The 19,044-nt window shown below is 39.1% G+C and overlaps 1 protein-coding gene across 3 annotated transcripts in view; it reads right to left on the reverse strand.

Moving 5' to 3' along the window:
• PDE4B (phosphodiesterase 4B) overlaps positions 1-19,044 on the reverse strand; it is a 597,589-nt gene that overhangs the window by 124,541 nt on the left and 454,004 nt on the right. For all 3 annotated transcript variants that reach the window (XM_023210049.1, XM_023210055.2, XM_023210064.2), the window contains one exon: positions 6,978-7,172. In XM_023210049.1, the coding sequence (XP_023065817.1) occupies positions 6,978-7,172 (195 nt within the window). The remainder of the gene's footprint in view (positions 1-6,977; positions 7,173-19,044) is intronic.

Genomic DNA, 19,044 nt, shown 5'->3' on the forward strand with positions numbered 1-19,044 from the left:
TTCTTTCTTTCTTTCTTTCTTTCTTTCTTTCTTTCTTTCTTTCTTTCCTCTCTTTCTCTCTCTCTGTCTCTCTCTCTCTTTCTTTATTTTCTCCTTTCTTTAGGCTAGTCAAGTGAAGTGTTCTGATTTCTGATGTGAAGTTCACATTGTTCATAAGACATCTGGGTGAATTTGGGACAAGATAACGGATTTAGATTTAAGTGCATCTTCTATGACTCCTGGATTTCCAGAGTCTGGTATCTAATAAAAGCTAAATAATATAAGTAAATCTCATGCATAGTGGTACCTTGAGCTGATGTATTGTTGAATGAGTTGGAAGAGTTATTAAAACTGCACAATCCAAAGACTAAAGGGAGATAAAGAAACATTAATAGGGCATAATCTCATCATGACTTTATCATTATGGAACTTTTGAAGTTTAGGAGAACAGAACATTCAGAAGCAAAAACTAGATTTTACAGATCCCCAGCATTGGTTCCCTTAAAGAATTCGAGCTGCCAAAGCTAATGCTGTATGTTAGAAAACTGCTGTTAGAGAATCTATCAGATAATTTATAGAAAGTAACAGAAAAGAAACAAAAAACTTCCCTTTGAGTGCAACCAGATTATTTATGGAACTATTATAAATTTTTAAAAATCGTAATTTGATAAATCACTAGTTAAGAATCAAATAGCATAGAAAGAACAAAACATTTGACTGATTATGGAAACTGATACACTTCTTACTTTCCCAAACCCCTGGAGAAGGCAATGCCTCTCAGGAGCAAGTCCGGATATTCAGAACCATTGCAAGAGCAACATCTAGTGACAAAGCCAGCACATTGCAAATTTAGAGCATAACTGGAAATGAGCACTCCAGTCTTAGTACTAAGCCATAGAATGGAGTGTATGTAGGTCTGCTCTAAACAATAAAATAATTTTCTAGAAAGCAGAAAAACTGTCTTTCACTGCCACACTCTGAATTTTATTAATTCATTCCACCTTTCTCTGTTTTCTCACTACACACAGAATTTAACTTGTAATTTGCTTGATTTTAGTCTGTCATATAGAGAGATATATACTATAGTGGTTAACAGCACAGATTTTGGAGCCAAAGAGCATGGGTTTGTTTCTCAGCTGCATTATTACTAGCTACGAGACATTAAGCATCCTCTTCATGTCTCAACATTTTTACCTGTAAAACAGGGTTGTGTGAGAATTAAATGAATTATTACATATGTACAACTCTTTTTTTTTTTTTTTTTTTTTTTTTTTTTTTGAGACGGAGTCTTGCTCTGTCGCCCCGGCTGGAGTGCAGTGGCCGGATCTCAGCTCACTGCAAGCTCCGCCTCCCGGGTTTACGCCATTCTCCTGCCTCAGCCTCCCAAGTAGCTGGGACTACAGGCGCCCGCCACCTCGCCCGGCTAGTTTTTTGTATTTTTTTAGTAGAGACGGGGTTTCACCATGTTAGCCAGGATGGTCTGGATCTCCTGACCTCGTGATCCGCCCGTCTCGGCCTCCCAAAGTGCTGGGATTACAGGCTTGAGCCACCGCGCCCGGCTTGTACAACTCTTAATAACAGTGCTTAGCACATAAAAGCAGCTTAGTTATCGATTTATAGTTATTAGCAATACCAGTAGGTAGTTATCTTTGTTTTTATGGATGGTCCTCAATTTAATGATTATTTCACTTACTCCTTTTTTTTTTTTTTTTTTTTTTTTTTTTTTTTTTTTTTTTTTGAGACAGAGTCTCACTCTATTACCTAGGCTGGAGTGCAGTGGCATGATCTTAGCTTACTGCAACCTCCACCTCTCTGGCTCAAGTGATCCTCCTATCTCAGCTTCTTGAGGAGCATGCACCACCAATCCCAGCTAATTTTTTGTATTTTTTGTAGAGACAGGGTTTTGGCATGTTGTCCAGGCTGGTCTCAAACTCCTGAGATCAAGCGATCCGCCCACCTTAGCCTCCCAAAGTGCTGGGATTACAGGCCACCACGCCCTGCCCAACTTACAATATTTGACTTCACAATGGCACAAAAGCCATATGCATTCAGTAGAAACTGTACTTAGAGTATCCATACAACCAATCTGTTTTTCACTTTCAGTACAGTATTCAATCAATTACATGAGATATCAACACTTTATTATAAAGTAGGCTTTGCTTTAGATGATTTGCTCAACTGTATGCTAAAGTAAGTGTTCTGAGCACACTTAAGGTAGGTTAGGTCAAGCTGTAATGTTTGGTAGGTTAGGTGTATTAAATGCATTTTCAACTTACAATATATTCAACTTAGGATGGAATTTTTGGGACATTGTAAATTGAAGGGCATCTGTAATGAAAGGGTTGCATGTCTATATTTCCAGGCGATGAGAATTTCTTTAAGATATTCATGCCTGTTCATTGCAGTCAAGAGGACTCATACTTATGTGATATTTACAGTTTGCAAAGCACTTTCATGTACATTATTTCATATAGTAAGAGAATGCTCCTGATCCCAGGAAATGGTGCAACCACCTATCTTCTCAACCAAGCCTGAAACCTCCATCTCCCTTATCCTTCAGTCAAACACTAACTCCTGCTGATCCTGACTTGCAAATATGTTTTAACTGCTCACTAGATCATCTGTAATATAAATCCCCATCCTCTTTTATATGAATATCATGGCAGCCTCCCATTTGGCTCTGTGGGTTTGAGTACTAGTCTTTAAGCTTCCCTACTCTGTAAACCATTTTCTATACTGCAATCAGAGCTATTTTTAAAAATGTTGCATTATATATTTATCCGCTTAAAGCCCTTAGTAACTCTCCACTTGCAGCGTAAAGGCCAATCCCTTAACATTGGCCCTTCATGATGAGGTTCCTGCTCACTTTTCCAGTCTCGTTTTTCACCACTTCCTCATCCTCTCATATCCTCTGGATCAACCACACTGAGCTGTGGTTCTCCAAAATGCTCCCACACTTACTGGAGAATTAGTTAGCAACTGGCCTCTCCTGCACGTCCTTCTCCCTTCCTGACTCCTCTAGCTGAGCTGTAACCTCCTCAAAGTAGGCTGCTTTCCTGCCTGGCCAGACCTTTCAAACCAGTGCATAGCTCTCTATGCCTGCCCTTATCTGAAGCTACTAAAACTGCCTATTGACTTACTAATGTTTTAGTACCCTTGAAGACACAGAAACTGTCTTATTTGTTCACAAAGTTCCTACATTTACGTATTTATTAAAAGAGAGAATGAATATGATCCTCCTAACAGCTGGAACGGTAGGCAGAACAGAAATTAATAGCATTATTTTTTTATTTTTCAGCCTCATTTAGAGTCTGTTTACATACTGGATATCCATGTAGTTTACCACCTAGACTCCTTGGGTTTGTCTTGTTCCCATTTTTGGGGGAAGTCACTTAACTTCTCTGTGCCCTAATGTCCTCATCATTAAAACAAGAAAGTTATAGTACCTACCACACTGGGGATATGGGGATTAAATAAATTAATATATATAAAGTATTTTAACAGATAGCATGCAGAAAATACTCAATAAGTGTGTGCTTTTATTTACAGATAATTTAGAGACAATAAAAGAGATTCAACGTCTTAAAAGCCACAGTGCTAGCAAGTGTGATGACTGTAAGTCTAACTCAAGTCTTAGAAACCACACTGCACTTTTTGCTAGTCCATCAATAAACAGGTTTTAAATTTAAGTGGGTTATTATTTCTGCTTTTCTTCTTGGTTCTTAGGTCTCATTTCCCTTGAAAATGAGTAGACTCTCTAGAGACTACTTAGTCCACACGTAAATGGTGGCTTTCAAAAGCTTCTTGTCCGTGTAAGGCTTTGCAAAATGGGATGACCAAATGAAAAAAAAATGGAGTGTCCTTTCCTGTGGTTTTGCAGGTGGATAATCGAAACTCCATTCTCTCCATGGTGGTTCCTGCCACAGTTTTCAGCAATAAAATTGGCCTTACTAGTTTCCAGTATTTTATGTTCCCATGAGGCAATCTGTACCTCAGTATACGAAGGCATTACGTCTGGGATGACTACAACACAGGAACTGAACAGAAACCAACAAACTATTGCCACATCTAGGAAAGCATCTGAAACTGCCTTTTGGGACCCAACCGTGATCTTGCTTTATTGCCTTATTCTGATCTCTCCTTTGTTGCTCAAAGTTAAAGCCACTTTTAATTTTTCTTGTTCACATTTTTACTCTTAATATCTTTTCATTCACTCTCCCCTGACTATAATTTCCTGTTACTCTTCTGAAAAAATTTTAAAACCGAGTGCTTCCTTTATTACTAGGATTTAATGCAGTAGAATTATGCAAAGTTTTCCACCTTTCATAAAAAATTCACGACAGCTCTGTGCTGGATATGAGGGGCTTGTGAGCAGGGAACATCCGGCAGCCCCTACCAAATGGCCTTCACATCTAGACTCTTAGTCCATTATCACCCTTCTTCCTCCTGGATCTATGGATAGAAAGCAAAAGAAGGAGTGAGAAGCTTGGGGGCTGCTGTTCCTCTGTTTCAATTCATCGTAAAGAATTAATAATCATGTGAAATAGCTTGAAGAGCATTACTTTAGTTCAGATTCAGATGTTTGTGTGAAACTGGATTTGCTAACATAAAACTAAATTACTAGAAGCTTGATATTATTCAAACTCTACTTTTCAGTGTGTTGTGAAATATAATTCAAAACCTGACAAATATATAGACTTTTTTTTCTGTGATACTGAAATATTTGAAAAACGAAATCTTGTGCTATTTTCATTCACATAAAGATTTTAATGCATCCTGTTATCAGTATTTTTGATAGGGTGGTGTTACATTGCCAACCTTGTTTTCTTGGGAAAGGCTGTTTTTTATTATGAAATTTTGCCTGTCCTACTTTTTATCTAAGTCCTTACCTTTAAAAAGAGAGAATGATATTCGATAATTTACATATATAATTTTTACTCGCCTAAATTTAAAGTTGGAAAAATTAGGTTCTAAAGTTACACCGGGGGAAATTTTACTGGCCAGTAAAACTGAAAGGACAGTAAACTACCAGTAACAGGGATGCTGGACGCAGAATCATTTAGAACTACACCTCTGTTTCAACTGCCGTAGACTGAGTTGGATTATGATCTTTAAGATCTCTTCAAGTTTAATATTTCTACAACCTTTTGATTCCAAATAATGAAACACAAGAGTTAATCCGGAATTGCGGTAGAGTTTTCTGGGGAGACTCTGAATGACCTTGAGACTCTTCCTGCCGCTTGGCTTGCGTCTGGAGAACTCTTAACCAGGGAATTAGTTCTAGGGGGGATAACAAGATTTCAAAGCTAATCTTTCACCTGTAAAATACTATGTGAATTAAGTTCTAATTACTTTGGGCTTACCACATAACCTATGCTCTCCCACGATGAAGCCTAGAAAGGTGTTTATCTTGGTGAAGGAAAGAATTCCCAATACCTTTGCATTCAAAGACCCCCATTCAAACTTTTGTCAGAAATGCCTTGGGTTCTACAAGATCTACACCAAAGTGGCTGGCTACCTACCTCTCCTCCAGCCTCGGACACCTCTACTCTGCAGTCATTTGTTTTCTACCTAGTGGCAGAGATGCCACTTTGCAATTTGAAGAACATGGATGGAAAGATTCCAAAAGTTTTTAATATGGTCAGCCTTAGTCACATCATGGGACACAGCATGATACACAGTCATGGGATAGGGGCAAGTTTCTCAATCTCTCAGAGTCCCAGTTTCATCATCTATTTAGTGGGGATAATAATGGCACCTACCTGACAGATTAACAGAGATAACATAAGAACACGAGCTCGGCTCCATGGGAAGTGTTCATTAAATATTATTTCCTTCCACTCTGTTACGTGTGTATGTGTGTGTTTCTCTGATCTTTCTTATTTAGCTGTAACCTCCCTGAGAGCATGTGCACTTTCTGAGAATGAGATATGCCTTTAACCCATCTGTGATTTTTATACTGTTTTGTTTGTCTTCTATCACCAGAGATTGGCACAATGTGTGGCACAAAGGAGAGAATCAGTAAATATTTGCCAAATGACTGAAAAATGAATTTGGGCCCACACGATGATTGAGATATTTTAGGGCAGGGGTGCTTCTGTTAAAAATGTGCTGGTGGAAATGCCTCGAGGAATATTTTTTTGCTGGTAGCTTCAAAATACCCCCTTTCACCAGACGGTAAAACTTTTTGACTTCCTTTCCAATAGCGGAAGAGAATACAGTGGAATTTTCCAAACTGGAGACTTTAGGGAGCTACTGATACTTTTATGACATATAATATAAAAACAATTGTATCTGTGCCCAGAAACCTTTTAAGGCATGAATTCCAGAATCCAGTTTTATTTGGTTTTGGAAATTTAATAAGTGGGTGACACAACCTAGACCTTGTTCTTTAAATAAAAATTAGAGATTTACAATTAATAGCGGCAAAACAAAAATATCAGCTGTGCTTTATAGGGCAGTGGAGTGTGTTGTGTCTCACCAAGGAGCCAGGCAACAAGTGGGCATTGTGTTAAGGTTTCCGGGAAGGGACACAGGCATGTGGCTGAATGACAGCTTATTAAAGTCACCAAGCAAAGGCCACTGAGACAGTATGCATGTAACCAATCACCAGTTTTCCTCTTTGCTGGAGCCTCATAGAAACGGCACATGCAGCTGAAATTTCAAGTGTGATGTATAAAAAGTGGTAAGGTTCTCATGCTGTAAATGACTCAGCAGTTCAGGAAATGAAGCAAAATAATTTTTTTAAGGTATCAGTAACAGATGTGAAGTAAACACTGTGTCTGGATTTTCCAACACCCTTGGAGACCCCAGCTACATATTCCGCATGCTATAGAGCATTAATGTCCTTAAAATGGTCATCATGTCACCCCTGCTCATATTCATTTTCTTCCTTCATCCTTCCCATGGATTAAAGGGGAACTGTTGTTGCTGCCACTGTGACCTGGGTAGAGATGAGGTAAGTGTGAGACTGGAAGCCAGACAGAGCTTGTACTTACTGCTCGCTTGGAAGCGAAGAGTTTCTCGACATCGCCTTTGGTGACAAGTCATAGTCACTGTCTGATCTGTAGAGAAATGACTCTCTGCGCTGGCTGTGCCCAGGAAAGGTGGTGTGAAGTACCAGCCCAGAGGAAGAGCTGGCCTGGGGATCCAGTGGACTCCGACCTGGGGAAGGGCCATTTTCCACATCAAAGCTTAAAGAGAAAGCAGGAAACTCTGGTCACATGATAACCATGGAGGAGGACACATAGTATACACTGAGAACCAATGTGTGGCAGGTACTATATGCTAAGCATTTTACATAAAACTGTATGTACTATGGAAAGTTTTAATCCTCAGGATAGCTTAGAATTGCAGTCATTATTATTTTCATGTTATGTATAGGAAACTGAGTCCCACTGAAGTTCAGTTATTTACCCATGTCCACCATTAGCAAACAATGGAGCCTGAATTTGAACCCAGGAGCAAACTCCATGGTCTTTCAGTGACATGAGCAACTTTGACAAATTCAGCATTGGTGCCAGGCATACAACAACTTGGTGATAATAAGCAACTCTAGGGGGTGCATTCAGCACAGCTCTAGGTATCAGACACCGAACTATCACATGAGTAAGTCTCCCTATCTGGAAGACATCTTCCTGTCATGAACAAATATCACAGTCTCATTAAATATACAATACACATATTTCTAAATGTTTCAGGAACAAAGTGTTATCCTGACAGCCTCCACTGGGTGACTAGATGGGAGGCCCAACCTGAGATGTAATATTCATCTGCAAATTTAACCACAGAAAATGACTTAATTAATCTGCTAACACCAAATTACTCTCCAAGGCTGCAGAGCTTTGTCTCTGGGAGAGGATGCATTCACTGGCTCCCACAGAGGAGTGTCATGAGGTTTCCTATCAGTCTTCATCACTCTAGAAAGGTGCCCTCAAGCCCACAATTATTTGAATGTGCTCTGATCAACGAACACAGAGATGGGAGCAGTAGAGGTTTTGTCTCTTGTTTTCTGTATCCCCACGCCTGGTATTTCCCTGGGCAGTGTGCCCTTTTCACATTCTCCTTTATCATCACACATGCATTTTTTCCTGCACACACAACCTCTCTTAGCCTCAAATTGACAGTAACTCTCTTCCCTAGTATTTCTCCAGAATTCTCACTGCTCCCCTGCTAAAGCTTTGCAGAGAGATGTTGAACAAATGATACTGGGCTGAGGATGCTCCCTTTTTCAAATTCAAATTAGTGATTTTCCTGTATACTAATTCAGCTGCCATGATTAATGACTACATTCTTGGTTCTTTCCTTTCACTAGTTCTTACAACCAGCTCTCTTTGGGTGAATTTTGCTTATATTTCTTCAATTCACAAAGCGCTTCCCAATACATTATTCCATTTACTCCTAACAACCCTGTGAAGTATATAAGATGATCCCACTCTACATTTGAGGTAAATGAGGCTTAGCAAGATGTAAATACCTTGCTCAGAGTCATAGGCTAGTAACTTGTAGAGCAGAATTGGAAGACTCATGTCTTGCAACTAATTTCTTTACAACCTCAGATTTTCCTAATGACAGAACTCCAGGATGGCCCAGTGGACAACTGAGTGAAATTCCTCTTTAGTCTCTGAATTCAACCAAAGGTAATTTGGTACATAAAGAGTCAGTTAGACTATAAGCAACCTTGGCTGCTCTCTTGAATGAAAATGGGGAGGCAGCAAATTGAAGCGGTAGGTTTCCTTGAAAGATGAGGAGAAGAAATGGCAGAAGGCAGGGTTATAATGCTTCCCTGGAGACCATTCTGATAAGCTACTTTTAGACAACCCACAAACTCCAGGTGTCCGATAAGAAGCAGAAAGTGATAATGCCTGGGTAAAAGGCCAAGGAAAAGCTATAATGATCCAGTGTGTTTGGTCTTTCAAAGCACTGTAGATGAATTTTCTCAGTAGGCTAATGGTCTGGGATGTGGCTGCCTTTCAAAGACTGCAGGTAGACAGGCAGGTGGGCAATCACTCATACTACCAGCCTATTTGCTAGCTTGCCTGGAGGCAGAGCTATGTTGTTAGCCACATACATTGCAACAAGCGAAAATATAATAAAGTGACTTGCAAACTTCCCTCAGGTGAGATCTGTCGTAGTTGTTGAGCAAAATAAAAAGCCCCTTTGTGGATAAGGGCTTTTTTGTGTGCCACCCAAATCCCATAGAACCAGTAGGTCATGGGCTCTGAACCCTTTTTAAAGGCAAAGTAGGTAGGTTCTTAAAAACTGAAGGAGGAATTACACAAAGCTTAACGGTGGGCATGAGTTTAGAAATTTCATGTATTTATGTTGCTATTCATTGGTATGCATCTGTGCAACCTTTCTGGATATTAAAACCCTAACATATTTTTTAAACTGTTAACATCCATCCACTGCCCCAGGTCCTCCAAGATCAGCTGGACCTCCTAGTGATCCAGTAACTAAAGGATTGGTGTCTGGAAGCACTGTGCCTGTGTCCATTAATTCGTCAGTGCTCATGCAGTGCCAGTCATTAAATATTATGAATGCCACTGCTGTGTGTATCTGTGCTAAAATCTTAAAGGAGGTGCCAAGTGAGTAGGCCCACCAAGCTCTCAGAACTCTTTCCATTGAGGGTTTCCACCAAGGCTCATCCTGCCTTCTATTTTGGTAAAGGCATTCCTAGTGGGCAGAGGGTAAGTCCACAAAGCATTACCCTTAAAAGCATCACAGGCATTCTGTCCCTAGTATTAGAATCCAAGAAGTTCACTTCTGCCAGGAAAACTGGGGTTAGAACCTGACTCCAATGCTCTCTCCATGATGACCCTCTTTGCTTTTGTTTTCTTTCCTTCTTACCCTACTTAAACTCATAGGAGAGCTTGCTGGAATTTAAACGAAGCCAGGGAAGAAGTCTCTGATGCAAAGAAGCAGTCTTAGGGAGACAAATGGCCTTTCATATTCCCTGGGGCACTGCTTCAAAGCAACCAACACAGATGTACAACTTTGGAACAAACATGAATCACCAACCAGACACCAGCCCCAGTCACAGCAAAATTAGCGGGCAGACATCACAATACGTCCCACAGATTCAGGGAGTGAGGAGGGGTGTGGGCAAAGGGAAGGCTGAGGACAGGCTTTATAAGCAAAATGAATATACCACACAAACTGAAATACAATTAGGAAGAAAATGGAATCTACAGTAGCAGAAACAAACACATAAATAGGGCCATTATTTGTTTAGGGTAATTTTTGCCTCTGCCTTCATCAGGACACACATTTCATCTTTAGGCTATTTATATTTTTAAAAATCATTATAAAAGAAATATAAGAATATTATATAAAACTTAGACAATAGAGAAAAGAACAGCATCATTACTAGCAGTTTATTTTTTTCTCTTCTGAATATTTTTTTTTTTTTTTCCTGCAGGTTTGGATCTTGATTTTTTTCACAAGTATTTGTTATGTGCTACAGTTTTCAGAATCAGCATTTTCCATGAGCTGTTTCATTCAGTTGCTGTATCACAGTTTTCTCAAGCATTTTCTCTACTCTTGCTCCTCATATTTGCAATTCTGAATAACGTTGCAGTTGATACCTTTGAGCTTGTAGCTATTTCAACATTTAAATTAGGTCACACAGAAGTTTCAGATAGATTAAGAGAGGAAGTTACTCACAAGTTTCTGAATATTTGATTGTGACTTATAACTGCCTGGAAGGGGTTGCCCTTATCCAACTTATGGACACAGCATTGAAAGTGGTCTTTTCCCTGGGTCCAAAGAGCCTGCCAAGCCCTGCTCTCTGAGCTTCAGGATTCTTTATGCTGCCTGTTCACTTGGATCTGCCTGCTTCTCCTTGCCTTTGCCAATATCCCTGGACTGAATCGCTCTTCTGAGACCTAACGTTTTAACAGCCTTCTCTTACTTTGTATCTAGTGTTCTCAGCTCCTCCAGGCAGTGATGGTGGGTGATAGGCTGTATGTGAAGCGGTGCTTCTCATACGTAACTGGAAGCAGACATAACTGGAATGTCTTTCCCATCACGGTCTTCACTGAGCTAGTATCTTCAAAATTCAGTTTATGCCATCTCCCTGAGTACGCTCTCTCTGACACTGCAGCCCAGTTTGATTTTAACATATGCTCCGCCTGTGAGCTCTCCTAGATTCTTTTACCATAGTACTTTATCACAGTACTTGCAATTCTATTTTAATTCTCTATTTATTTACTGCTCCCCAATACATGGTTATCTCCAAGCCAGGAGGGACTCAGTATTACTGAGTATTACTCATTCTTGTATCCCAGGCATCTGGGTCAGAGCCTTGTAAACAGTAGGTCTTCAAAAAATGTGGACAGAACCAACTAAAATATACCGTAACTTACTGTGAAATGTTTCTCCAATGCCTCCCCTCTTTCTGCTTCCCTATACCCACCTCAGACCCCACTGCCATGTGTTTCTACTGTTTCCTTTAAATGAATCTACAGAGATGTGACATTAATTTATTTGTTTGACCTTGTGAGACAGTGATCTAAATACAATAAGATGTTTTTTTTTTTTTTTTTTTAAAAAGTACTGCTGTGTTCTCCCTGAGCAAAACAAATCTGCATAGTCATATCACTGGCTTAGCTGTTTGAGATGGTCACATCTTTACATAAACTCCCAGGAGGGGAAAAGCCTTCTTATACCAGCTTCTGTCTGCCATCTTCTCAGCTCTTCGTTTTTCAATATAAGCAGGAACGTTCTCTGCCCCACAGTTATTCTGGTAGTTTCCATTCCTGGGGAATCCTTGCAAAGCCAGCCCGGAGCTGGTGACACGTGTGCCAGCAGATGGCAGCAGACTGCCACACTGTCCTTAGGCTGCAGGTCCCAACCTCCAAGCCCAGCAGGTGGGGCTGCTGGCATTTTTGGAGGGAGAAATATGACTGAAGCCTTATTCATAAGCCTGGGAGGAAAAATCAGGGATAAGGAAAAGAGCCACAAGGTGTACCATGAAACCTTTGATTAACTAAGAGAAGCTCTACTTCCAAGAATTCAAGTTAAACCAGTTGGTCGCAGAAATGTCTGCAATTGTCCCTAGGGTGGTTGTTTCCTGATCCCCAATTACTTGCACAAACTCCAATTTCTGTAACAAAGACTCGTGAAGCAACATCCTAGGAATAATTCATTTCTGAACCAAAGGAGATTTTTCTTTTGCAACTTAGTCATTCTCTAGGTGAGCCTCTTTGGCCTATTCTAACAAATAACCCGCTAAAAAGACTGCAAACTCCACAAAAGAGATTCAAATCCACAGGTCCGCAGAATGGTTCACTGCCTTTTTGGAGAGAGCTCTTGCTGTCTCAATTTTGCATTTCTTTCTTAGAAATTACTCACTGAGTCTCTTCTGTATCATTGAATTACCACAACTCTGGCAGGCTAATTCTTTTTGTCCCATTTCAAAGAAGAGAAAATGGAGGCTCCAAAATGTGAAACTTCATTCGAAAAATGCTAAAGTGTGACCTCTTTTCATTACACCTTACAATCTGTGCCCTGACACCTCAGATGTCTCCTCAGACTCCTTGATTCCAGAACCGGCCATGCTAGACTGTACTCCTCTGTTTACTTCTCTCTCTCCTTCCGCCAGACGGTGACCTCCTTGAAGCAGGAATGAAGCCTTCATTCAGTTTTGTATTCCCAGGGCCTAGAGCTGAGTATCACACCAAAAGGCATATAACAAATATTGTTAAATGAATGCAAAGATCTCATAGTTTTTTCTCACATCTGACAAAAAGCCAGTTCCATTTGGATTAAAACCTCTGGCAGGTGATGACCTCAGTGGTGCTCTTAAAGGGAGTCACTAGGTTCTTCTTTCCCCACTCTCCCTGCAGTATCCCAGGAACTCCATCCTAGCAGGTTTTGCTTATGGAAAATGTTGTTTCTATAATAAAGTGCATGTTTCTGTATAGAGTGTGTATGTTGTGGGGGGAGGCATAGTCATGAAAAAATGCTGGGTTTCTTTAAATTTCTGTTGGAAAATATTCTCCTCAGTTGTACTCAAAAACTAACTGTAATCCCAGCTACTCGGGAGACTGAGGCAGGAGAATCACTTGAATCCAGAAGGCGGAGATTGCCGTGAGACAAGATATGCCACTGCACTTCCAACTGAGCAACACAGTGAGATTCCGTCTCACGAAAAGAAAAGAAAGAAAAAGAAAAAGACACTAATGTCTTCAAATGCTTGTTTAAAGAAAAAGACACTGTCTTCAAATGTTTGTTTATCATTTTAATAAAAACAAATAACTATTTATCCATTTACTTCAGTGATTATATTGGCCATCACTTCAAATGTACTATCTGATCCCTGTAGACAGAGGAGTTGAACAGGCACATGTGTTTTTACCCACAATGACAATGACCCATCTTTCTATAATTAGTCACTGCAGGCTGCAGCCAGTCCTAATTTCTAACAAAGGACTAGGCTGTGAAAAACACAGCCAGCCTGATATAGAGCCCATGTCCCAGCAGAAGGCAGGCAGAACTCCTCTGGCCACAGCTATAGCAGAATATTACAGTTATGCCGTAAGAATTCAGTTCCAAAGTCTATGAATTCCCTTCCACAGACTAGGAAGAAGAACTCTGATGTTCAGCTCATCTGAAGTCTAGAAGCAGCTTCCATTGCTTTTTCTTCTTCCAGGGCCTTTGAAAATTACATTCATGGCAGTAATCCAAAACTGCTTTCCCCACAGAAAGGCTTAACCAGAGGTAGCGCAGGAATGCTGAAGAGCTCTGAGATTCTAGGGATCTGGCTTCTACTTCCAGCTCTGTGGGGGAACTAACTGAAATGAAACAGGGGCTCCCTGTATCCTGCCCCACACACCTCAGTCTTTTCCCACTGAAGTGAAGTTGTGAGGTACCCCCTAAGATTAGACAACTTGCAGACATTTTGGAGATAGAAAAAAGGTTGGTTCTCAAGTGTGGTTTTATGTTAATGGTGATGAGCATTCATTTACTCAACAAATATTTAGCAAGCACACACTATGAAACAAGGCACTGTTCTCCACCTGAGAATATAGCAGTGTATGAAACGAGGTCCCTGAGGGAAAGATAGACAACAAATAGGAAAGCAAGATAGTTTCTGATAGTGAGAAATACTACGAAGAAAAGCAAACATACAGTAGTGTGATAGAGATCAAGGGAATAATGTTTCTTTAGTCTAGGTAGGCAGCAGGTCCACTCTTTCCAATCATGTAGGCTGTCTATTGCACTTCACCAGGAAATACCGTCCATCTTTCTCAGGCAGTGTTGTTTGAGTTGAGATCAGACACAGGTAGTGGTAAAACTTGTCCTTAAGTTCCTTCCTATCCTCATTTCTATACTTTAACTAAAGAATTGAGTCAGATGATACTTAGGTTTGAATCTTTTTCTTATTTTTAACCCCAGTGCTAAGGGTCATGCCTATCATGTCTGATGAATAAACAAATGAATGAATGAATGGTTTAGGGCCAAGGAATTTTTATAAACTCCCCTTGATACCCACCACAGCACAGACGAACTTCAACAAGACTGACTGTGGGTGATATGGCGATACTCAGTCATCTCTTGCCCTGTACCCTAATCAACTCCTGAAAGTTAGCCCCATAAAGAAGAACTGGGAATGTGCTACCAAATACCACCTGCAGGGAGGAGCTAGAATGGCTTCCAGAGGGCTCCAAGCCCAAAGGAGAGGCCCAACGCCCACAGACAGCAGCAATCATTCACATCTTTTGGTATTGATGTGGTGAGAGGTGGAAATGCCGCAAGTACCTCTCAGTTCCTTTGTTAGAAAGCTTTAATTTTGATGATAAATATATTTTGCAAATTATTTTACTTATTGATTGAGATTTTTTGGGGGGTTGTAAATATTTCACTATAAAGAAATGGGTGAACAATGAAAAAAGAATACCAACACTTAGTTTTTCTACTGAAATTGTTAAGATAAGTATCATTTTTTAAAAGTTTTGTTTCAAATGCTTAGGAGTATATTTTAGTGTGATTCTTTGGTAATTTCACATTGTGTTGTTCCTATGTCATACTACTTAATGTGCAAGCAGAACATGACCATATGTAAATATTCCCTCTTCATAAATATAGAAGCATTACTTCTAGCAAGTTTACAAAATGCTCTGTCCATCTATTTCCAGGTAAAAAATGTTTTTCAGAAATAATAGGAATTATAAAGTATGTCTTTCTTTATGTGTTCTAATTATGGCTGAAATTTCACAGACTACTTTCAAACTCTTATCTACTAAAACCCCTAAAGGATGTTACAACTTTTAATAATAATTATCACTTTTTATAAAACAGTAATTCCAAGGAAAGAAAAAGTTCTCTAAAAGAGATTAATTTTGTGTGGGAATTTTTTTTGTCTGTAGACATTATAGAGGGCCAGGGAGGGAGGATTGCTTTGCATTGATTCTGCCCCAGGGTGCACTTTGAGTATGCAAAATATTCTACTCGCTCAATATTTTCCAGGGTACATTCTCCATTTTTAAAAAGTTATCATAAGAGATTGTTAAATGCTCTATTAATAAAATATAAACACTTTAATTCATAAGTTAAGTATCTCTGCCAACAAGATAATCTAGTAATTAAATAAGATTTTTATTAAGAAATATGATGCCAGTTTCCAGTAGCTCAAGATCAATTAGGGAGATGAGATTGAGCTGGGAAAACTACTTCTTACTAAAGTAGTGATGGCTTCAAGAAATTGCTGCTTTCTTTTGTAAGTTCTCACTTACCATTTGAAAATCAGTTCTAGATATCTATTTGAAATCTGTATCTAAAATATTGCAGATACATGGTCATTTAGCTTCTGTTTGTATATTCCAGTGATGGGGCTGTAGGAACCACATGACATAATGAATTAAAATTTTGGATTGATTTAATTCTTCAAGACTTGGCTAGACAACTTTAGTTTAATCTTTACCCACCCTTCCTCCTACCTCTAGTTTTCATTCCCTGCTCCCAACCACCTACTCACTCGTTCTCCCTCATCGAAGTAAATGGAGCCACCATCTACTCAGTTGTACAAACCAGAATCATCCATGATTTTACTTCCTTTCCCAACCTCCTTTCTCCTTTTCAGTTGACCAACAGGTCCTATCCACTCTATATTGAAACTATACAGTTTTCTGTAACTCTATTTACACCATGGTTTCAGGGCATTAAAATCTCTCATCTGAACTGGAATAGCCACCCCATGGATCTCTCCACTTCCACTGTCCCCGATCCTGTCCTTCAAACCTTCTCACATAACAGAGCAATCTTTTAATACAATAATACAATCATGTCACTTCCTGTAGGATAAAATCCAAACTTCTTGCCATGGATCACAAATTTTCACATAATCTAGCCCTTGCCACAACCCCCCGTCCTCATCCAATATCACACAGTCCCCTGCTCAGTGTGATTCAGCCTCAGAGGCTTCCTTTCTGTTCCAGAACATGCCAAATCCTTTCTCAGTTCAGCAATTTTGCACGTGTGTGTTTTCCTTCCTGGTATATCTGCTTTGCTTTGAACAGTCCCTGGCTGGTAGAAAGTGCTACATAAATATTTGTCGAGTGAATGAATGAATAAATGTTGGTCTTTCTGTTTGTTTTCTCCTCTACTCTATTCTCTGGATGGCTGCCTTCTTCTCATTCTTTAAGCTTTGGTTTAAGTCATCTACTAAAAAATGTCTTCCTTAACCCATTATTTAAGTAAGTTCCCTTCATAGCACCTATTAAAGCTTTTTGCTATATTTATTTGTCTTTTTTTCCCTTTTATTGCCTTCCTCTCTCATACAACTCTAAGCCCCATGAGGGCCATCTGTTGCACTTAACGGTATATTAACTAGTGCCTGGCACTTTCCTGGGACATACTGCGGGTTATGAACAAATGTCTGCTCAATAGATTAATGAATGAATAATTGACTGTGTGAGTGCATTAAACACCAACAATAACCTCTGTGGTTCACAGCAGACCCAACTTTTGTTTTCACAAAGTATTTCTTTACTCAGAGAAGGGCTATTTATTTATTGCCATTGGGCCAGCTCCCACATCAAGTCTAAGGAAACTCAGATTTAAAATATAAGTTAATGTAAAAACTTGTCCCAGGTTTGAAGCATTTTTGTCGTTATTACTCTGTGCTTATTTCAGAAAATGAGACTGGTTTTCAGATCAAATTTCACAAGTCTTTGACCTTTCAAGGAGAGCTCCAGGGAGGTGTTGAGGTGCACATCAAGGGTGCATTTTCAGTTCCAGGTTTGTGAAATAGCATTACTTAATATTTCAAGAACTTTGTATTTTTAAAAACAATTTATATTCTCTTGAGAATGAATAGGCCATATGTTTTCTTTTTGGTGGAGGTAGAAAGGTGGAAGGAATGGCAGTATGGTTTGCTGTAAATTCAAATAATAATCATAAAATTGGAAATCAATGCCTTCAGCCTCCGGTCTACATAGCACTTAATAGTGTTTATGTCAGTTAACATCTGGCCTCCAAATAAAATTATCAGTCTTGAACACTGCACCTGCAGACAACCTGGCATTTGGATTTTAAATATGTTCTTCTGGGAAGGGAGGAGGGGTGAGAGAAGGGGAAGCAGAGAAAGTAGAAGTGGAAAAATGATATTTCAGTATCTTTTCACTTGTACTTAGGCAGTAAAGCATAGAAAAGCTATATATTTTTTTCTCACAGGTATTGAGTAGGCACAATGTGCCAGGCCATGTGCTGTACATTTGGTATACATTACCTCATTTCATTGTTCTAATCACCTTGTGAGGAAGGAAGGAACTTGATTTTATAGATGTGAAAATTCAGATTTAAAGGGCTTAAATAACTTGCTGACAACCACTTAGCTATTAAATGGTACATCGTGGATTTAAAAACAGTTTGGTTGGATCCATTAATGAATCAATCAACTCACACGTGTAAACATCTGTTCTGTCTTTCTTCTTGCTACTATGGATACATTTCTGTGATTTTATCAGAAGCCAACTCCTCTGTCCTGAACCCTGCCCTCCCTCATCTACTCATGGTCTACCCTTCTGCATACACTTACCCTCTCCCGCAACATCATTTTCCATTTTGCACGAGCAAACAAGCTGTAAAGTTTTGTATCAAAAACAAACAAATCCTCAAACAAAAAGTAACTAGTAAAAAGATTTGCATCAAACATATGAAAGTTGAAAGAATTCATCATCTCCAGCAAGCCCAAAGTACAAGAAATGTTAAAGGAAATCCTTCAAGCAGAAGGAAAATGATACCAGATGGAAATCTGGTTCTATACAAAAGAATAAACATTTTTTTCTTACTATTAAAATCTCTTTAAAAGATAAGTGATTGAAAAGCACACATAATAACAATGTACTGTGAAATTCATAACATATGTAGAAGTAAACTATATGACAAGAGTACAAAGGCAAAGAAGGGGGAAATAGAAGTGTATTCTGAAGATTCTTATATAAAGTGGTAGAATATTGCTTAAAGGTAGACTTTGATAAACTAAACATTTATACTCTAAATCCTAAAGTAACTATTAAAATTTAAAAATGAAGATATATATATATATATATGTTAGCATATATATATACTAACAAAGAAAATGGAAGCATAAAACAACTATCCAAAAGAGAGAAGAAAAAAAGGAAAAAGCATATAATGAACTGCTAAATTTAGCCTGAAAATTCCTCTATACTTTTAACGATATAAACTAACTGAAAGCTTAACTTAGGCTTATACTTTTGTAACAAATAGCTGAGCTCAGCCAACCACATCAGCCAAGCTTCAATCATGGATGGCCAAGTAATCATACTAATCAAGCTGTTTCTGTACATTACTATTGTTTTCTATTAATAAATGCTGCTGCCCCACACTGGAGTGCTGCTCTCTGAGCCTGTTCTGATCCGAGGGCTGCCTGATTCTGAAAAAATCCTCTGCTCAGTTAAACTCTGTTAAATTTAACTTATCTAAACCTTTTTTTTTCAACAGAGCAGATAAAACAATAGAAAACAAATAGCAACATGGTAGATTTAAGTCTGACCATGGCAATATCACCTTTAAATGTAAATAGTCTAAACATCACAT

This window comes from Piliocolobus tephrosceles, chromosome 1 (assembly GCF_002776525.5).
Source record: "Piliocolobus tephrosceles isolate RC106 chromosome 1, ASM277652v3, whole genome shotgun sequence".
In the NCBI taxonomy this organism is placed as follows: Eukaryota; Metazoa; Chordata; class Mammalia; order Primates; family Cercopithecidae; genus Piliocolobus; species Piliocolobus tephrosceles.